Here is a 23,363-nt window from a genome sequence, read left to right as displayed (position 1 = left end):
TATCTACCTCGCTTCAATCGATGAAACATATTTAAATTTCCTGTTGCATTATCTTTCCATATTAGAATACTTTAAATAGATAAAATATGCAATGATAAAAATACTTTTCTTAATTTTAAAATAAATAACTTACCGGATAGTTGAGGGTTGAGGTTATGTTAAAATGTCACTGTCAGCCTGCGAACATGAAATACCAAAAATTAAGTCTCAATTCCTAATAAAAATTCCAAGAGAACAGAAAAACTGTGATAAATAGTACTGAGAATATTTTGAAAATATGCAACATATTATATAGTACATATTATTATTGTGATATTATTATGGTTTGTTACATATTATAACACTATTATAAGAAACTATTTAAATTTTTGAAGTTGTGGTAACTAAACAACAGATGACGCAAAAGTAGAGGGTGGCTACCATTGTATTAAAGAATATTTATTTAAAATTATTTTTTTCATTTTACATTTTATCTATCTTAAATTTCTCTGTAGACATATTAGTCATAAATCATAACGGTAGACATATTAGATATTGAATGCAGGACAATTATTCAATGTGGCAGAAGATCGAGAAGCCTTCGCCATACTGATCGCCATCGCCAGCGTCCGATAACTCTGATATGGCACGTGAAGAAGTCAAATTTTGCTGTTGTATTATATGTCCACATATTTCAATGAGTAACTTTTCCAACCACAGCCACCTAAAGTTAGTAACTTTAGTTGACTGTGGTCCAACACATTGGAAAACGTTAGTCAATGGCATTTTAGATTTTATTTATCACCTTTTTTGTGTAGAATAAATTGTTTTAAATTTTTTTTTGGAAACCCTCTGTTGTAAACCGGCCGTACGACGACCAGTTGGCTTATTATTGTACATTTTTCATTCACTCATGATACCTATTCCTGGATTCTGGATACTGTGATAGTTTGTATAGATCTGAAAGATGGGTAGGTATACCGTATATTTTTGGAGTAACTCCATCTTCTTCTTCTAGTACCGTCTCCACTAATGAAAGTTGGCTATAACCATTGCAAATTCGTCCCTAGCTTCTACTTTTCTTAAGAGCGTCTGTGTGTTTAACCCAGTCCAGTCGCGAATGTTTTTCAGCCAGGATACTTGTCGTCTACCAGGACAACTTTTCCGTCGATTTTACCCTTCATAATCAGTTGCAACACATCTCAAAAGCTTCCAGTTTTCTCATTAAGTCAACATTAACAGTCCAGGCTTCGACCATAAAGAAGAATAGAGAGGATATAACATTTTATCATCCGATATCGGATTTGCAGATTGAGTCTTTGGTTACTCAGAAATTTCCTCATCTTCAAAAAGGCTGTTCTTGACTGCTCTATTTTTGAGCGAATTTCTGATTTCGGATTCAGATCTTCCGTAATCCAGACTAATAAGTATTTCGCTTTGTCCACTTGCTCAATATCTTCATTTTTGATCTGGATCCTTGTAATGACTTTGCCCCTCTTACTGATAACCATGGTTTTTTTTACTTTATGTTTATTGTTAAATCAAACTGTTCCCCAGTATCACAAATTGTGTTTAGTAACGTCTGCAGGTCTGTCTCACTTTCAGCGATAATGACTGTATCGTCAGCATAACGGAAGTTATTTATATTTTCACCATTTATCTTGAAGTAACTCCATAGACTCCGAAAATTGTTTGTCGCCTGCTATGAAATGATTCGCAGTCATGCAAAATATAGTGGACTATTTCAGGTCCTCTCCTACAGAGTCTACAGCTTAAGTCTACATGCAACAGTCCCATTCAATGTAGGTGTTCCTTACATGTCCAATAAGGAAGAGCTTATGACTCTGAGCTGATTTCTGCTTATTTTCTGAGTACTTCCGCCCTTTCAACACATGTTTAACCCAAATATACGGTTTACTATGTGCGTGATCGAATATATTTTAAATACCTATAGGAGAGACATGGAAGGAGTGAGACACTACTAGGGAGGTCGGAGACAGGATATGATAAATATTATTTTTTTAAATAATAGAAAATTTCCTTCATTTTACTTTGCATTTTGATAAATTAACTATTAAGAATGATTTTACTGTCTGTGTGATTTTACTCTCTGTGTATTCCACCTCCAGAAGATATTGGTGCAGTCAATTTAAGCACTGGTCCAAGGTACATGTTCTCATTGTTAGACAAATTACTTCTCTAGAAATAATTTTTTTTTTGTTTTTAGAAAATGCCTCGAAGCAAGATGGGAATCAAACGTCCTGCAGTTAATCTAGAAAACCTTAAAGCTGCTGTAGATGTTCTTGTAGGTACGGCATCTTTTGATATGTGAAACAGCGAAAGAAAATAATTCAAAAACCACTTTGCTAAGGCATTATATATTATATTATGTATTATAAATTATAAAAGTAAAATTGCACATAAGCAAATTTTCACAGACGATGAAGAACATCTTTTGGCAGATTATCTAAAAACGGCGGCCAAGCTACATTATGGCCTACCAAAGAAAGAACTTCAAAAATTAGCATACGAATTTGCTAACGAAAATAATAAAAAATTCCAAATCCTTGGTTAGAACAAAAACAAGCTGGGAAGGAGTGGATACGAGGATTTTTACTTAGACATCCAACTGTAGCTTTACGACAACCAGAAGCTACAAGCATTGCAAAAGCTACTGCTTTCAAGAAAAACACTGTTTCAAACTTCATTGTTAACTTAAAAAGTTGTTACGATCGCTACTAATTTGAGACAAACAAGATATATAATGTTGATGAAACTGGTAATACTACCGTTCGTGTTCCTCCAAAAATATTAGCACAAAAAGATCAAAAACAAATAGGAAGCGTAACTTCTGGAGAACAAGGAGTCAACATAACTATGGTGGCAGCCTTAAACGCAGTTGCCTCCTATGTTTATATTCCCTAACACAAATCTTCTGGAGCAATAGAGGTTGCAAATCCTTCAGTATGGATAAACGAAAATTTATTTGTAACATATTTGAAACACTTTATAGCACACGTTAAGCCATCCATAAATGACAAAGTGCTTCTTATACATTCTTATATATACACCCGCTAAAGACGAAATAGGGCAATATAAATCGGCAAAAACCCAAGAGCAGTTTAAAAAGTGTGAAAGAAAGATAAAGCGGAAAGTATTTAGTGAATAAGAACCAGAATAAATCCCTTAAATGAAAATAATAAACAAAAAGAAAAATGAAAGTGGCGAAAATGAAAGTGGAATAAGTCTTACACTGCAAGATTCGTCATCAGATGAAGAAGAAGAGTTTTTTGAGAAAATTATAGTAGAAGCGGAAGCCAAAGAAAATGAAGAAAATTATCAAATTAACAGTAATAATATTGTTTTAGTAGAATTAGCTACAAAAAAAATAAAGCGACATTTTGTTGCTAAAGTTATTAATGTCCTAGATGACGGTTATAATGTTAAAGTTTACAAGAAAATTTATGGTACGGAAGCATCTAGAAATTTCATACCTAGTAATGAAGACCCTTCTTTGGCAACAACTCTGATGTGATACTACGTCTTCTTGAACCTAAGTCTGTAGGTTTGTCAAAACGGCAAGAGGCACAACTTATATTTGCAGTTGATTTTAGCCAATACAATATTGTTTAGTTTATCGGTTATTTATATTGTTAAATGAAGTTTATTTTTATGTTACATTGTACTGTTTTCTCTTACAAAATATGTACATTAAGGAGTTGTTCCAAGGTACAACCCTAGTTGTTCTGAAGGTTTGAATTTTATGTTGTACCTCAAACCAGCGAGTGATTATTTTATTTACTTATTTTTCAAGTACTTAACTTATTTCAAGTTCAAAAAATGGTCTAAGGAACAACACTTTCCCCAATTTTTAAAAATCACTTTTATTCTTACTATTCTGTTGCCTACTATACTTTTAATGATGGAGTCAGAAGAATGTTTTTTTGTTTTTTTTGGCAATAAAAAATCACACATTTTCTTTAATCCTTTTGTATTTATTCTTAAAATAATGCTCATGCTATATAAAAACTTATGTACACCGAATATTATACAATTAATACTGATTTTTAGTCTACAAATATATCGTCGAACGGTATTTTAAATATAGACTTTAAAATTGTTTCTATAATACTATTGACTATTGATCTATTTGTTTCCATTGAAATGTCATCTACTTCTTTAGAATTTTCGTTGAGTACGTTGTTAAAGCTGTCCTCTAAAATAAAAATCATATATTAGAAATATTTTTTGTATCCTTACTAATAATTTATGGTTATTAGCGTTTAAGGTCTTGATTTCACAATTACATGAAATTCAGTCTTTTAAAAATCATCTATATTGTAGATACCCATATATTATTAATCGAATCTTATTTAAATACTGTTAAATAAATGAAAATAAATAAGATAGAAAGAAGTAGAAAAAAAAAAAAAGAAGTAGAAATATTTTGATAAATTAATGTATACTCGGTTCGCTATTCCCAGTCCGAACTGTCTAGTGAATTTAGTAATTATTTTTTTGCAAAGTTAGTTACTTTTTGACAGACAAAAAGAGGCTGGAAATTACTATACAACCAAGCACACGTACTCATAGCCAATATTAATAGTAAACAAACTAAATAGTAAATAAAATAGAACTTTTCGAATTACCGACAATCAATATTTATTTATCTGTACCATATAATAAATAGTTTTGTTAAATTATAACAACTAAAATATATTTTTTAAATATATAGGTACCCAAAATTTGATGGGTTTAGTATATACTTCCACTATTTAGAATAATTCTTCTTTTTTTAAAGAAAGAAGTCTGCAATAGTAGGATACTTGAGCTATTAATATCGAAAAGTAGGAATTGTTGTGTTGTAGGTTTCCGACAATGAATCTGTCAAAATATGCCCAAGCTAAGCGAATGGAGTATATTAACCCCTTCAGTCATGCTGGGTATAATCATGTATAATATTGTACCCATTAATTTGAATGCATATATAATTCTACAGGAATCTGCAACTTAGGCAAGTTTATCGAAATCTATATTCTATAAGTACTATACTTCTGCATTTTGTACCTAGATGGCGCATGGATGGTTTTGTGCTATAAGAAAATTAATGTCAAAAACTCAAAAGCAATATGTCGGCAATTGCATTGTTCACAAGAGGTAAGTGTACTTGTTTCTTCAAATATTAGTTTGAATAAAGTCAATCGCCGTTTATATTTCAGTGCAATGTTGAAAGTAGTGTTACTTCTTACTAATTGTGAATATATTTTATTGAAATTAGATTTTTTTCAAATATAGAAGTGTGCTTCAAATTCGATGGGCACAATTGTAGCCAAAATGACTCAGTGTTATTTTTTGTTTCAGAGTAAAATGCCTCCAAAAAAGTATTTAACTGAGAAAGAACTCCTGGAAGAGCTGGAAAAACTGTCCGACATAGAATGATTTGTTAGTGATGACGACAGTGACTGTGAAGAAAAAATACAAGTTAGACAGAGAGTTGGACATATTTATGATAGATGATGTCTCAGAAAATCAAAACGAATTGGAGGACGAGGAAGAGGATAATGAGGTAGAAAAGGAGGATGATGATGAACAGGGCGAAAACGATGGTAACTATGATAACTTCATTACTCTGAAAAAAAATGTAAAATGGTTACAGAATGTTCAATATCTAACACGACAATTACCTAATAAAATAACACAGATTTCTAATGAAAACTGTTCTGAGGAATATCCAGTTACATATTTTATGAGATATTTTCCCGAAAGTATATTCGAAAATTTCGTTCAATATACGAATATGTATGCTTTGCAAACTGGAAATGAGAAATTTGTACCCTGTAATCTACAAGAAATAAAATCATTTTTTGGCCTTAGTATTCTAACAGGCTGTCTAAAATTTCCAAGACTGCGAATATATTGGGACAGATCTTTAAAAATTGATATTTTTTCGGACACAATGACATTGAATCGTTATTTCAAACTTCGCACGCACATACATTGTGTTGACAATCTGGAAACCAGACAGAGCGACGACAAACTGTGGAAAGTTCGACCAGTTTTTGAATCAGTCCTAAAGAGATGTAGAGAACTGCATATAGAAACAAATATTTGCATAGACGAACAAATCATGCCTTTCAAAGGGAGATTGTCTATAAAACAATACATCAAAAATAAGCCTAATCCATGGGGAGTGAAACTGTATTTATTAGGTGGTGAAAGTGGACTAATTTACAATTTTCTAATCTATCAAGGTAGTACCACAGAAATAGAACCTTCCAATTTGAAATATGGACAAGGTGCAGCTATCGCATTGCAATTAACAAAAGAACTTGAACCTAATAAGCATGCATTGTACTGTGACAATTATTTTACGAGCTATAATCTTTTACAAATTCTCAACCAAAAATCAATACTTGTTGCTGGTACTGCGAGGATCAATAGATTTTCTAAACCACCTTTAACTGATGTAAAAGATTTTTTAAAAAACCAGAGAGGATCAACGGAACAAATTATCTCTTCTGATGGAATTGTAGTAACCAGATGGTTAGATAACAAGTCACTGATAATGGTATCCAACTTCGTTGGGGTTGGTACAGAAGATGTTGTAAAACGTTGGAATAAACAAACAAAATGTTTCATTGACGTAAGTCGACCCGAAGTTATACAAAAGTATAATAAGTCCATGGGTGGCATAGATAAAACAGATGCTCTTATTGCGTTTTACAGAGTAAAAAACCGTTGCAGAAAGTGGACTGTTCGACTAATCTTCCATGCAGTTGACATGGCCCTAACAAATTCATGGTTAGAATATAAAAAAGATATGCATACTTTAGGAATTGCAAAAAAAGATATCATAGACCTTCTACACTTTAGGATGAAAGTTGGTGAAGCCCTCATAAAAGTCAACTCTTTCAATAACCGAAAACGGGGAAGACCTTCAAGCGGTACATCTAGTCCAGTAGTAGCTGAAAAACGCCAAAACATTTAAATTAGACCTCTTACTGAGGTGCGATTAGATATCATTGGACATTTTCCAGAGCACCCTCAGCTACCTTTACCTTTAAGATGTAAAAACCCTGGTTGTATAGGAAAATCAAGATGGAAATGTCAGAAGTGCAATGTCCATTTGTGCCTTCAAAAGGAAAGAAATTGCTTTTTATGTTTCATATGCGCTAGTTTTTTAGATTTGTTAAGTACTTTTGGGTACAAATGAACCCATAATAAATTTTTTTATGTATACATGCTATATTTTTATTAATGTCCAAAAAGTGTTATATGAACTGTTTTAAGTACATTTTAACCAAAAAATATTTTTTCGTTCGCTGAAAAAAAAAAGAGGTACTGAAAGGGTTAATGTAAATATCTTAAACATGCTGATTTTGAACAGTCAGACTACATTGTGCGTCTCTTCAAGACGATGTTTTGATTATATTTATATATTTTATTGTAAAATAAATAGAGAACAAGTGATGCGGAAACGGTCAGAATATTTTCTCCCCAGGGCTGGTAGCTGACACGGAAACACTGTTCAAATACAAATAGCAATCTGGACGTCAAAAATTTGGAGCGTCGCAAATCCGGATCGTGACCTGCACAACATATTTTAATTTTTTTGTTAAATGTTTATAAAAATTTGTACCGAATAGTACAAGGACATTTTCGTTCAAATGTAAACAAAACTTAGAGAATTAAAAACTAATCCTAATTTTCATTTAAAAGTCTTTTTGAGCTGTAAGGTTCATTATTGAATAAATAGGTATGCCCATAAAAGAACTATAGAATTTGGGATGATACCAATCCAGATGATCTCAAAGAGCGCCCAACGCATTCGAAAAAAGTTACTGTTTATATTTGTTTGACTACGGCGTTGGCCAGATTATCACCGTCAACGGCTAGTGTCGCAAGTTGATGATTACCAACTTGTTTTAGCTTGATGGGTTGGTATCGATAAAAACGACATGTGGTTTTAACAAGATGGCACTACATGCTACACAGATAATGTCATATTGGACATTTTGCACGAGCGATTTAAGGGCATGGTCATCTCAGTTATAGGTAATGCGAACCAGCCACCAACATCGTAGTATTTGACTCCGTTACATTCTTTCTTGTAGAATTTTCTTAAGTCACAGATCTATCCGAATAAGTCACAAAAAACAGTGGTCCTCAAAGTCAACAGAATCGATAACATCAGTCAAATTTATGCGTCTGAGTTATGTGCCAGTTATATTATTAACGATGTTGTATTCCATACATAATGGTATTGAGGGACCTTCCAAACCAATAAAATATTAATTTTTTGTTCATACTCACCTAAAACTTTATTTCCACCGAAGAGATTTCCAAAATGATAATAGCTTTTTTCAACGTTTAGGTCCAAATGGGATTTGAGTGTGTTTGTGTCTACATACCGCTTTCCATCTTTTTTGGTAATAAATTTGTAATCTACCGTATATATTACGGAGGAATTTACTGAAATTTTATAAAAGATTTAAATAATTATTAACAGTAAAAAAATTATGTAATTATGTAATTATTGTATTACTATATCCTATGAGAATATTAAGAAGTAGACAACAAGCCCTAGTTCATTTGCCGCATTCGTAAACTTTATGAAACACAGCACTACATCTTTTGTAATTATGTTCACTATAACGAATCAACAGTGAATGCCGGAATCTCTTTTGTCCTGCGGTTGAAAAATCGGCCCCGAAGGCGGATGAATAAACAAAAATGGTCAGCGGCATAAGAATACAGAAGGCAAAGGGGAACCACACCATTAAAGACTCATAGAGTACCCTTATGAAAATCACCAAAGAAAACATACGAAATACTCGTGAAGAAATCCTAGAAAGAACAAAATCTAATTTGAGAATATGCACATGGAATGTCATAAGTCTATTTGCGCCTGGAAAACTTGACAATGCAATTCCAGAAATGACAAGAATGAAAATAGATCTACTGGAAATGACCGAATTAAGATGGTCAAAGTCAGAGACATTTAAAAAGAACGGTAGTGTATTATATTATTCCGGTAACAGCGCAGAAAACCCGCATCACAAAAATGGTGTAGTTATATTAGTAACATCAGAACTGAGTAAATATTTGACTAAGTTCGTACCAGTCTCGGATAGAATAATATTACTAAACAATGTACTTCAAATATATGCTCCGACTGCAGATAAGAAATATGATGATGAAGTCGAAAAGGTTCTTATGATCTTGGACAACCTAACGATCGAGGACAGAGATTGTATGAGTTTTGTAAAGATAACATGGTCATTGCTACCAACTGGTATAAACTACCCAGAAGATCATTTACTTGGAAAGCTCCATTTGATGATGGCAGCGACTCTGGGTCTTCAACAAATAAAATAGATTTAGTTGTAAGTGAACGCTTTCGAAATGCCATCAAAAAAGTCACTACATTTCCAGGAGCACATATTGGATCGGATCACAAACCCCTTGTGGCAGATATAAAACTAGGGTTAAAACGAAGTCAAAAACCAAACATCAATATAATTATTTTGACGATATATTGAATATTTGACTAACTAGAAGATCCAGAGGAACTGTGAAATGAATTTAAAAACCAAATTAACCATTGATTATAGAAATAACTTAATCAAGAAAAATCAATGGATGACAGAATACATCTTGAAATTAATGGAGCAACGTCGACTTTAAAATTGAAAGAAACAGAATATAAACATCCACAGAGAAGAATTAAAAGGGAGATACAATTAGCCAAAGAAAAATGGATGAGAGAAAGGTGCGAGGAAATTGAGGATGTGATATCGAGGCACAACTTTTTAAATGTGCACAAAAAAGTAAAAGAAATAAGCAACGTATTCAAAAAAACGAGTTTCCTCTGTACTAGTTTACAATAACAACAAATTTATTGTAAATAAGAACGAAATAATAAGAGAATAGCAACTGTATATATATATATATATATATATATATATATATATATATATATATATATATATATATATAAATATATAGATATATATATATATATATATATATATATAAATATATATATATATATATATAAATATATATATATATATATATATATATATATATATATATATATATATATATATATATATATATATATAGTTGTTTGACGATGACAACAATAATATTACCGAATCCTACCAAAATTGTACTGACGGCCCAGAAATTATTAAATAAGATGTAGAACAAGCTTTAAAAAATGCTAAAATTAGAAAAGCTTGTGGTCCAGATGATACACCAAGTGAGTTGCTGAAACTAATAGATGAAGATAACATAAAAATACGAGTAAAACTGTTTAATGCAAGATCTAGACTAGACAATACAAGAACTAGAATACTAAAAATAACCTACGAAATAAAATTTAATGGCAAGGAAGACGAATTACTAATGGAGTTAGTAGCTAAGAACTAATAATATTTGATCCTCAAGTAGAATCATGCATGGATGTTATCGTTCTAGAAAATATAAAATCCTTCTTCGCTTCTCAGTGTAAATAATTATATAATCTATACACCTCCGTTTTTTCATTCGAAACATGTAATACGAGAAATATATCGCCATTTTCTTCTTCCAGTAGCCTATTAAAGAATAGTTTCTGAGTCGGTACGCTCCCTTTGTCTCCATCTGATATCTTGACGTTTTGCGTATGTTGCTTGTCTCGGTAGCTTACTTATTTTATATAAAACCGATAAAAATAAACAGGAAAGTATGATAAGTGGACAAATTCAAATGTAATTATAAGTTCGAATTGTTTCTAAATTTTGTTTGTCCGATTTTTATCGATCGACGATGATAAAATAAAATGTTGAAGTCGTGGAGTAAAGTATAGTTTTATTGGCAGTCACTAATTTATTACACTATAGTTCTTGTTGAGGTAAAAATTTATAATATACTGCGTCCCAAATTAGTCCCGAAGCTATATTTATAGTCTCACTAAAATGCTACGATTTATCAAATAAGTGTATTGCCCTCTGCATAGAACAAAAACCTTTGACTTTTGAAAGCTGGCAAATATAATTTGAACCGAGGAAATGATTGCAGGCATTTCCTCAATAAATATTATTCAATCTATAGTTTGCAGGAAGTTAAACAAACTGTAATTAAGCTACTAATCGATATGTTTCACAATTATACACGGTAAATCTATACAAATTCAGGAAATTAAGATTAATGTGAGATAACAAATTAATGGACTAATTTGTGATTGGAAAATAAGGAAACATATCTACCAAATTGTTTTTGCATTGGCAATGGTTGATATATTTAAAAAAATACAATGTAAAGAATAAGGCATTAACATAAAGGAAAGCAAACATCTCATTAAATTGAAAAATCTGATATAAGAATTATGGGAAAAATCAGAAGAATGGGACTAGCAATAAACACAAGAAAAACGGTCTCGCTCGAAAAATTAAACCGCATTGTACAAAACAAAAGCAGATCTACTTATACACTGCGTAATCCTTGTTGTGATATACAGAGTATAAACTTGGGTACAGTGTAATATCTTTTAGGAAAGGGTACGATTTAAATCAATGCTTTCATACTTAATCCAAAGCAGTCACAATTCGATTAAATATACTGTACTTACCTCCCTTAATTGATGCAGGTCCCTCCCCATTAATATCTATGGAGAATAGTTTTCCCACTACTTTATAGTCAGCTTCGGTTATTGTCTCAGGGATGAATACGTTTACTATTATTTTATTATTCTTTATATCGACACTAAAAATAATTATATAACACAATTTCAAAATAAGTCAGCAATTTCGGTTTTTTAGAAATGATAATAACTTTTTTTTAAATAAACCAGCATCATATTAAACAGAATGTTCGATCTTGTAGTGCTTAAAATGTGATAAAAATTTTAAAGCGATCGGTCTAATAGTTTATAAGTTATTCTATTTGTTTTCTTCAAACTAAATTTTTTTGCAACAATATAAGTCAGAAAATGAATAGTTATAATAATTCTAGGATAGCTTATGAAAGAATAAGTTTATCAATAATTTGATACATATACTGCAAAATTATTTTGCAAAAAATGTCGATTTTTTGCTTATAAACAATTGGAATAACTTCATAACTGCTGCTTGCAATAAAATTATTTTTTCATATTTGGAAACTTTGCATTTTTCTACAAATGAAAAAAGAAAAAGTTGTCTTAGGATAATTTAAGACGAATTTAGTTCCTTGTTTTTTATATTAACAGCAGAATTGTTTATAACAATTAAGAGATCTAATTGGCATCATTTAAAAGAACATACTTTAGAATTTTAATGTGCCAAATTAGAAAAGATTGACTTTTAACTAAATCGTTCACAATGATTCAAAATCGGCCAGAATTGAAAAGGCCACAGTGACCTAATTGGCCCCTAGGCTATAATTTGATTTTTCCACTACTTTTTGCCATTATATCTAAAACATAGTCTGAATTGACGTCAATATTTCAGTGACACGACAGTAGGGCAAGTCCAGTAAGCTTTTAACTCTAACATCAATAGACTAAGAAGTCTATTGATGTTTTGAAGGAAAAACTCTTTCATTAAAAAACTCCAAAACTTCCAAAACTTCTGTTTAAGTTTTCATAGTTCCAATTCTTTTACACCATATTAAATACTCCCCTGTCAGTTCTGCTAGAGAACATTTATCTTCAAGGTATGGAGATAGCTTTGTTAACTGGTTACCTTTATCAGGAGATGCAAAACCAGAAAGAAGTATTTGAAATACAGTCCAAACGTCTTCATTGTTGATAAATCTTTCTTTTTAACTAGAAATTTGATTGTCTAAATATGGAATGAACGTTGATACTATAAAATATTCTTCAATTGCAGTTGTTGGATGATTATCTCTACAAGTCTGTCTCTCATTAATCTTTGGAATTTGAAGTTCCGTACCAAATTATATCCAAAAATATCTTTGGATAATTTAGAAGCAGAAGTAAAATATTTTTAAAATTAAATGTTTGTTTTTTTTTAAATCTTCTACAGTAGAGATAATGCCTTTGATACATTTAATAGCACTAACAAAATCGTAAGAAACGCTTTGAAGAAATATAGATAACGGAAGCGTAACGCTTAAGATCTTTTCACAAACCAAGAGAAAAATTAAGAAACTGCTTTTTTCTATCGCTGAAGATAACGCACTAACTGTTCGCAAGCTTGATTCTGCTCTTGCTCTGGACATTGTTCTTGCTTTTCAGAACTAACTTCTGTAGATTCTTGTACTGATCGAGTAAAGTGGATGGGTTTCTAGAAAACCGTAATTTTTAACTCAATCCTTTTATCCAGTTTTTTAAAATGATTCATTTTATCAAAATTGTGTTCTATCATAATTTACCATAAATTTTAGAACTTCAGTGTATCGTAAGTACATAATAATTTACAATTTGATGTTATAAATAACTTTATAGGTCGTTCAAAATGACAACAGAAGTAGAGATGATGATGGGTATTGCTTTTGTATGTCTTCCTCTCTCTATTGTTTCCTTATTTGTATCTCAAGATCTCTGTATGTGGCGATTTTCTCGTTATAGATGCACGTTTTTTTCTAATACTAGTCCAAAGATTCAATCCAATAAAATATTAGTGCTAAAACTTCCTATAATAATTTTTATAGAAAATCAAATATGGTTTGGATAAAAAAACGATATGGTAATACTTACTTAACTGCTCTTATTTCTGTTTTGTCCAAACCTGACAGCCGTAAATTCTTAAGATTCAAGTTGATACCACTCGTACCACTTGTTTCCACAGCCGGTATTACATAGGGGTCGAAACTAGGAATTTTATATGCTCTGTCCCCTGCAAAAGAAAATGGAAATAAGATTAAATAAATTAAAATAAAATATCAATAAAGCTTCACACGCCATACAAGTATTTCATTTACCAAAGAAGTATTTGGAAATGACCAGGAAAAACCTACGCTTGACAGTTGGTTTCTTAACTGGCCATTGTCAACTAAGCAAACAGAAAAGCAAACACTTCCACACACTGGGGCTAGTAGACACACCTCTACGCAGGAAGTATGAACGAGAAGATGAAACTGTAGAGCCTGTTTTATGTGATTGCCAGCAGTTATTGTAAACACAAGAGTACACGTTCGGTGAGCCCTGGCCTACACCTGCAAATATAAGGGAGATATCCCCTGGTGACTTGCCCACCTTCCTGGAAATGGCAGGCTGGACAAGGAGCTAAGGACGACAGCTATTTGGAAGCTTCAACTACATATATGGTGATATTGGGCGGTAATGGATAATTTGACCGTCAATTTAGCAACAAATTATTTACTGCAATTGTCAACAAAGTCATGTGGACCAATGAGATTCCAAACCTCCACAGAAGATAGGCGCCAACAGAAGAAGAAAAAATTTAATTAGACAAGTCTATTAATGTATAAAATAAACACTTAGTATCTATAACAAGCTATCCCTACATCGATGAGTAGCCATTACGAAAAAATTTATCAACAAACAGTATACTGAGGCAGTACATGTAACAGATGACCTCGACTACATATAAATAACCAATATTAACATAACCAAGTACATAAAAAAATTGGAAATATAGAAACTAGATATCATCGTACGCCACAAGAAACAATAGAATCGTATAACAATACTAGAAAAGGCACAAGATCATTCCTTTAATAAGTAATAAAATATTAACGTTTATTTTTCTTACCTTTTATAAGATACGGTAATGCCTCGATAGCCCGTTGTTTGGCACATTCATTTATTTTGGGATCCGTTTTCCTACAGGGTGTAATATAAGAAGCTGAAAAAAAAAAGAAAATTAGATATAATTAAAATCAAACACAAAGAGTGAAGTGTGTCACAGGCATTGTTTTGTGTGACTTCCCACCCAGCAAACACTAAGGGTGCGTTCATAACGGAGACCATCGCACCGTCTCCTCTCCTAGAGCATAGCACTGACGGCGAACGCTCGCATTTAAAATAATGCATTTATTTTACCGAAAATCGATTAAATGATACCATCCCATGGACCGAGCGAGGGTCGGCGCCTCTTTATGAACGCACGCTAAAGAGTAGGAATACGACCAAAGCCTGTATCCTGTTTATCTCAAACAATAAGAGTTCTCCCACTCCGAAAACTCTATACAGTTTTTGATCATTATTATTTTTTATGCATTGAGAGTAGTAGTGTACAATTATCATTTTACTTTCTCGGTGTAATTCTCAAGTTAATTTATTATTAATTTCCTGTGCTGAGCTTATTCAGCGTAATTACTATTTAAATGGGAATAAGCCACAATTAAAGGTTAAAGTACGTTTACTGACGTTTCAGTTTCAATAAACGATGCTCAAATAAACATGCCACAAGAAAATAGCTGAAGAACAATATTATTCAGCATCTTTTCCCAAGAATAGGTCACCTGCAAAAAATGCAGATGTCGATGATCGAAATGTGAGCGTTCCGCATTTTCTTACAGGAAAGTAGATTTCGTTCAAACCAGTTGACATAGTTATAAATCAGGATGACGCAGTCAACTATCCTACAGAGTTTTTGAAGTCATTGTAATTTCCTGGACTTCTAAATAACAATTTACAATTAAAAGTAGAATCAGTTGTCATAATTCTTCTTCTTCTTTAAGTTCCACTCCTATTGGAGATTGAAAATCATTCTGGCAGTTATAATTTTGTTGATTACGCCCCTGAATAGTTCAATTGAACTGCATCCAAACTATTCACAGAGATTAGGTATCCACGAGATTTTACGTCTTCCAAAGCTTCTTCTGCCTTTGATATTGCCCTGCTTAAAACTTCGCATTTTTTTCCTATTCGTTCGAGAACTTGTACGTTTGTTTTGTGATACATCCATGATATTTTCAGAATATTCTGGTAACACCACATTTCGAATGCTTCCAGGTTTTTAATATCGGGTTGTTTCATTGTCCAGGTCTCAACCTCATACAAAAGGGTGAAGAAAATATAACATCGAAAAAATATAACATCGAAACATTCTTATACGGAGCGTTATATTGATATTGCGATTACAGAAAAGATTTCTCGTTCTGTTAAAAGTTGACCGTGAAATTTCAATGCAGCATGTTATTTCCCTTGTTTGATCAGTATCTTCTGTGATCCATACTTCAAGGAATTTATATGAAGATATTTGTACAATTTCTGTGTTATAGTTTATTCGTCTTCCGGGTTTGGACCGTGTCATTTGTGAGTGACCCAAAAGTGGGTTCATCTCAGAGATGAACTCACTTTTGGGTCACTCACAAATGACACGGTCCAAACCCGGAAGACGAATAAACTATAATTCTGACTCTGGCCGTGGAAGCCTACGATTTCAATTTCTGTGTTGTCTAGTACTTACTTAAGTTTGATGTTTTGTGCTTTTGTAAATATCATGAACTTAGTTTTCTTCAAATTTATTTTTAGTCCCTAATCGTTGCAATATATATTTAGTTGTTGAGCAAGGTGTTGCAGTTCTTCTAGTGTTCTCGCCAGAAGGACGGTATCGTCAGCATATTTTATGCTATTAACTGGCTCACCGTCTATTATTAGGCCCTCATTGACTTCGGCCAACGCTTATTCTGAGATGACTTCACTGTATAAATTAAACAACAATGGTGATAAAATACACCCTTGGCTCACCCCACCTCGAATCTGGATATCCTCAGACAGTTCATTTTCAAATTTCACTTTCGCTGTTAGATTCCAATATAGCTTACATATAATTCTAATGTCTCAACTGTCTATGTTTTTATTTAACAAAATTTGTGTTCCCAGGCCTTTTCTAAATCACATTTGTGTATTACTTATGCCTTCATCTAATTTCTCATGTATTCCATTATGCATTACTTTTAAAAACAGGTTCAAGATATGACTCATTAAGGCTATGGTGCGAAGTTCATTGCACTCTTTTGCATTGGCTTTTTTGAGAAGCAGTATAAATGTCGATCGGAGCCATTCTTTAGGTATTATACCTGTTCTATATAATATGGTATTAAATAGATCCAAAAGAAGGTTTATATATTCAGTATCAACAATTTTTGATAATTCGATGAGAACTTCATCAGGCCAGGGAGATTTACCACTTTTAGCTTGCTTCATTGCATATTCGATTTCTTCTCGCATAATATCAGGCCCAGTATTATCTTTAAATTCTTTTGATGCTTCTGTTCTCACTTTGTCTTCAAAAAGCTGTGTTATATATTGTGTCCATCTCTGCATTTTCTGGTTTATATATGTTATAAGTGCTCCACTTTTATCTCTGAGTTGCGTAGTTTGAAGTGTTTGTCTCATTCCTGTAAGTTCTCTAATTCTTTTATGCGTATTAAAAAAGTCATATGTTTTTCAGTTCTTGACATTGCTCATGTAACATTTTCTCTTTAGCTTCTTTTATTTTCTTTTTAATTAATAGATTGGTTTTATTTTATTTCATTGAATTTTTTGTTTTAAATTATTTTCTTTCATCCATTAATACTATTATTTCTTCAGTCATCCAGTCTTTATCTTTGCTTTTTTTGGTTTTAAGTTTTCATTTGCTGTTTTAATTATTGCTTGTTTTATATTCTCCCATTTCTGATCAATATTGTAGTTACTTTTATTAATTTTTTGGTCAATATGTAAATTTTTAGTAACAGTTTTTACAGTTTGTTTCTTTGTTTGTGGTTCCCTTAATTTCATAATATTAATTCTACTTTGTGTGGATTTTTTAATCAGCTTTACTTTGGTCCGTAATGTGACTACTATGGAGTTAAGATCTGAACTGATATCAGCTCCAGGGTAAGTTTTGACAGAAAGGATAGCATTACAATAATGAGGACAAAGTCAATTTTATTTCGGATTATTCTATTCGTTGTATCTCCAGGAAATTTCCAAGTATTCAATCTTCTTTTTGGTAGTTTTTAGTAGTTCCATTTCATTTGTGATTACTACTTGATCGATGCTGAAGTGATAAATTTTATATTCTAGTAAGCAGGTAGATCAATTGTTATTATTAGATTTTTATTTCTTTGTTTTCGTTAAAGTTAAAGTTAGGGTATACAGTATTGGGAGAAAGTTTTACGTGACAATACGTTGATACTTTCCTGGCGCCCAAAAATTCTTTAGAGCTACTTTCTTATTTTATTACACTTATTCCCATCAATTTAACGGATTTATATCTCTTTTCCATATTTATTCTCTTTTTACTGTCTTTGAAGGGCATGCAAATTGGCCGAATTCTCTCTTGGGTGTCTATTGACTATCCTCTGACATAGTCTGCTAGCCAAACTGCATTTTGCACACATTTTGTGTTGTGAGCACACTCCTACTTCTTGTTACGATATTTTCCATATTATTGTTCCATTTGTGGTTACCACTACAGCCCAGTTCCTCATTTTTTGTTACATTGGCTTATGTATGATTATGCTGCGTAACATTAGTTAATCTCGATTGTGCAATGGAACGAGACTGGCTGAAGAGGCTCATGAATAATATCACTAAGGCAACGATCATTTCAGAGCAATGTCTTGAATTCTCTTGTCAGGAAGTAATGATACAATGACAGCGGACCAATTGCTACACGTAGCGCAAGACCGAGATCAGTATAATAATATTATAAGCATGGTAGTCGCCGACGTTCCGTAGGGATATGGCACTCTAAGAAGAAGAATGATACAATAAATATTTTAGCTTGCTGCTTCCATTGGCTGCAATGTTTTGCCAGATAGACGGCACCATATAGAGATTTTCTCAACACTCTTCATTCAACCTTCCAACCTTTTTGGAGAGATTGGTTTCGCCCTTATATCTTTCCTTCTTTTTTTTTTAATAACCTGTTTTTTATATTAAGCTCTTTCAGAATTGACAGGTTAGTTCTGTGTTATGTCCAGGACACGAGTAAAATTCTTATATAGATTCACATATCGAGAGCTTTGATCTTACTTCTATCGATTTTTTGAGTGATGAAGATGGCATTTTGTGTTCCTCTCGTATACTCTTGTATACTCGTTGATTTTCTAATGCACATTTTGTTTTTGCGGATAATAATATAGTTGAAATTTTCTTGTCAGTATTAAATATAATCTATATTTTGTTTTATCTTAAAAATCTGCTGTGTAATATGTTGGGTCCTTTATATAGGTCTGGATAGTATTACCAATTAGTTTTTGTTATTCTACTGGGTTCCTAGTTTTGTTTACGAATTTCTGTGCCTTTGTAACTGGAGATATGAAAAAGCCATTTTGTCTTAAAGCTATTTTAACTTGTTCTTATGGTCTCATCTGTGAGTTCTTTAGATCTTGTAATAATGGTGTTGATAGCCTAATATAACTGCGCAGGATGGTGGTATAAATCAGCGTGTAAATATCTGTCGGTATGAAGTATGAATTGGTTTTTCGTATATTATACATCCAATGCTTCCGTCTTCCTTCTTTATAACCAACACATCTAAGATCGTAAATTGTTGGTTCTTCTCCCGTATCATGGCAACCATTTTTGGTTGCAGGAATATGTTTAGTTTTTCTTCTCCGTATAGTGCAAATAATAAAAGTGTCGTCAACGAACCCAACATACCTTCAAAGTTAGAAAGGGAATAAATGAATAAATTAGGAAACTGAAGAAAGAGAAAACAAGAAATGGGCCACAGAAATCGTCGTATGCCATATACCGGCTCAAATTATACTTCAACATTATAATGTGGATAATATCCGAACATGTTTCAACGGGTTTATACCAAATTATGCTCACAGAAGCAAGACCAACTTGGGTGTGAACATCGCTATAAAAATAATTATTTACATTAATAGAATTGTTAATTATGTTGTCCAAGATTTTAATGTTAGACATTTGATTAAAAAACAATCTCGTCGGTAGGTCGATTTCTGTAACGACAGATTAAAATCAATGTAGAGTTGATAAAATACTCGTTTTGAATATCGAGCAATCGATCATCGTTTTAAATAGTGACTATGGAAGTTTTTAATGATCTACCGAGTGAGCACGCTGAGGGAAAATATATGGCTTACTCTAACTGATTTGAGACAAACTGTGTGTAATTAAAATATTTTAAAATTTTAAGATTTGTCAAAATTGGAAAAAAATAGATAGGAAGATAGTTAAAATCATGATTGAAGTAATGGGCTAGCTATAAATTATCGCAGATTTGCTTTAATCCAAAATGATTATGGCCTTCAAGGACGGTGGTGGATTGTTACTACTTTCTTAAATGTCTGGAACTGATTTATAGATGTCATGGTACAGAGATATCGCGAAATTTATATTCCCTTAAGTCAATTTTATACCTAATTGATATGTATAAAACGAACCGTAGATTAATTACCAATACATTATATTAAATTAAAAAAAACATACGCCTATGATTATGGTCTATACTATAGATGCAATATTTTATTCGCTTTAAATAATGTAAAAACCTACCAATGACTTGGAGAAACAAAACACGATAATTTTATGACTACTATTAATTGCAACGAATGTTCTGGTTCAACTTGACCCAGAACAAATTTAACATTTTTTATTGCCACACAGAAACAAATTAAATTCAGATGGAAATTTTTAGAATATTTAGTTAGAATAAAGGTAGTATATCGTCTATTAAAATAGTATCGTCTATTAAAATAGTTAAAACACGTATTTACGTAAATATAGCTATTTTATTAAATTAAATCAAACTCGTTCACAATGGTCATAATTAAATCACGCCAAATTATTATCTCTCGTTCCGCTGTGTTTATGTGTCATCACCGAACTACTCGTGACCATATAAGGCAATTAGTGACCCAAGCCAATCACCGTATTAGAAGTTGAGTATGACTTCACAATGTCATAACAGAACTACCAGTATTCCATCTTAAGCTGATTAGGACATTAGGAAGTTAGTGACTTAAGCTGATTAGCGTATTAGGATAATAGTGTGACTGCATATATCATTAGGCTAATAAAGTATATAATAAGAATAATATATTATTATTTTTATTATATATATATATATATATATATATATATATATATATATATATATATATATATATATCAGAAAAGCATTACGACCGTTAAATGCAGTACTAAATGTGGTTCACTAAGATGGATGGTTCTTGGTCAACAGTTGGAGAATAAAAGAAAGGATATCAGCTGCTTTATCTTTTTATTGAAGACGTTTCGTGTATTAAATTTATACATATCATCAGTTGATCTACAAAATTATTTAAATAAGCCAACATCCATAGATACAAGAAAATTTGCACATTGTTTACCTTACAAAAGATATGCAGCAATAATATGATGGAAGTGACGAAAATAGCTTAATTTATGAACCATATAGATTAAAGCTACTGTTACGATAAATATGACTCATGTTTGGCCTGTAAACATTTTGTTATTCTAACTTGTGTTTTCTAGTATATTATGCGAGTCGCTAGAAACCTGTCTGGCGCTCCCATTCGTTCGAGAAAGGTCAACACAGATCGTCGAGGGGATTCCAGAACAACGAATATTTAATATACACTCATGGACAAAAATATCAAATATTTTGGAATTTTCCAATTTTTGTTTTTTCAAAATATATTCTGGTTACTCAAGTCGTTTATTGTAAAATTGAGTTATTTATTAGTATTATTTAACAATGTTTAATGAACAATTTTAAGTTTTTATGCGGAGAAAATTGTGAAAAAAATAAATGTTTAATATTAGGTAAATAAGGTTATTTTACTCTAAATTTAAATGATAATTTAAATTGCTTAAACAAGCCGTTTTAACTGAAAGAAGTGCATGATCAGTAACGAGTATTTCCCCTCTAGCTCTTATTACTGCTTGCATCTTTCTCAGCATGCTTGCAAGTAAATTTTGGACATATCCTTTGGAAATTGCATTCCATTGATCCTGTGCAGCAAGCCGAAGCAGCTTTATCGTATTTGGAACGGGATTTCTTTGTCGTACGCTGCGTTTTAGGTGATCCCACATGTGCTCTATTGGATTTAAATCCGGGCTAAACGGTGGCCAATCTAATCTTCGAATTTTTACCTCATCAAGATAATTACTCACTATGACAGCGGCATGTGGTCGAGCATTATCGTGCATTAACGTGAATCTTTCATAACCAATGTAACCAACATATGACAAAACATGATCTTGCAGGATGTTTTAAACGTAAGAATCACTAGTCATCCGTCCAATCACTTCCACAAGTGCGGTACGTACCTCCCAACTAATACCTTCCCAAACAATTATGCCATCAACCCCAAAACTAACGGTCTGGGCGAGACTGCAGCTGACGAATCGTTCTCCAACTCTTCTGTAGACGTAGTTTTGACCATCTGGCTTCCATAGTAGGATTCTGGTTTCATCAGTGAAAAGAACGTTTTTCCAGTTGTCAATATTCCACTAAATATGTATTCTTGGAAATGCCAAACGACGAGCTTTATGATTTTGGAGAAGATGTGGAACTTTGGCGGGGCGTCTGGGCTTTAAGTTTGCTTCTTTTGATCTTCGTCTAACTGTTTGTGAACTCACATCAACTTGTCTAACATTTAATAGCTCATTTCTGAGGTGCATCGATGTCAATGAACGATTTCGTGTAGAATTAAGAACCAGAAAACGATCATCAATTGCGGTTGTGCACCTTGGGCGTCCTTGACCAGCCTTCGTACAAAATTTCCTGTTTCGCGATACCTTTTTAGAGTATCCAAAACTATAGATTCAGATCTGCTGAGACGTCGTGACATACCTTTTAGTATTAGAACATTTTATAATAAATAAAGTTAATAAATTAGATTAATAAACTCAGCTCACTACAAAACGTTAAGTTTGTGTTATCAAAAAAAAAACAGTTAGTTTTGTAAAAGTTGAAAAAGAGTTCAAAATAATACTATGACAATAAATATTATAGTAGTTTATATTTAACTTTAGGTAACATTATTAAATGGGCTTGTTTTAATAATTTTGAATCTAATTTTGAATTTTGAACATTTTGAATCTAATAAACTGTTTGCCATAAGCCAGTACAGATTCCGAAAAAATAAAACAACAACTTTAGCTATTGATCATTTCACTAGTAATATTTTGGAAGGGTTTGGAAAATATCTTAATATTCTAGCATCGTTTTTAGATCTTACTAAGGCTTTCGATTGTGTCACACATAGTATTCTGCTTAGAAAACTTCCTTATTATAATTTTCATAGTGATGCTATTCAACTAATTGATTCATATCTATCAAATCGTGATCAATATGTTCACTTCAACCAGTATGATTCTCAAAAACAATCTCTGTTGTTTGGTGTCCCTCAAGGCTCGGTTTTGGGTCCAGTATTATTTCTTATCTATATTAATGATCTAGTGTACCTTCAATATGAAACAGTTAACACTGTTTTATTTGCTGATGACACTA

The 23,363-nt window shown here is 32.2% G+C and overlaps 2 protein-coding genes across 3 annotated transcripts in view; both read right to left on the bottom strand.

Moving 5' to 3' along the window:
* Positions 1–293, bottom strand: part of LOC140434460 (glutamyl aminopeptidase-like) — a 111,850-nt gene extending 111,557 nt beyond the window's left edge. Inside the window, exon 1 of one of the 2 annotated variants that reach the window (XM_072522747.1) lies at positions 134–293. Coding sequence is in view for 1 of the 2 variants with exons in the window: in XM_072522745.1 (XP_072378846.1) it covers positions 8–29 (22 nt within the window). In the remaining variant the exon portion in view is untranslated. Of the gene's footprint in view, positions 1–7 lie in introns of both variants that reach the window. The other variant, XM_072522745.1, reaches the window with a different exon arrangement.
* A 3,660-nt stretch (positions 294–3,953) lies between these two features.
* The window catches only part of LOC140433281 (protein takeout-like), a 30,742-nt gene continuing 11,332 nt past the window's right edge, over positions 3,954–23,363 (bottom strand). Inside the window, exons 2-6 of the mRNA XM_072521309.1 lie at positions 14,685–14,777; positions 13,667–13,805; positions 11,597–11,730; positions 8,293–8,451; positions 3,954–4,195 (exon numbers count right to left, since the gene is read on the bottom strand). Of these exons, the coding sequence (XP_072377410.1) occupies positions 4,047–4,195; positions 8,293–8,451; positions 11,597–11,730; positions 13,667–13,805; positions 14,685–14,777 (674 nt within the window). The 3' untranslated portion in view covers positions 3,954–4,046. The remainder of the gene's footprint in view (positions 4,196–8,292; positions 8,452–11,596; positions 11,731–13,666; positions 13,806–14,684; positions 14,778–23,363) is intronic.

This window comes from Diabrotica undecimpunctata, chromosome 2 (genome assembly GCF_040954645.1).
Source record: "Diabrotica undecimpunctata isolate CICGRU chromosome 2, icDiaUnde3, whole genome shotgun sequence".
Taxonomy (NCBI): domain Eukaryota; kingdom Metazoa; phylum Arthropoda; class Insecta; order Coleoptera; family Chrysomelidae; genus Diabrotica; species Diabrotica undecimpunctata.
The sequence above is the reverse complement of the archived record's forward strand: the minus strand, read 5'-3'. Positions and strand labels throughout refer to the sequence as shown.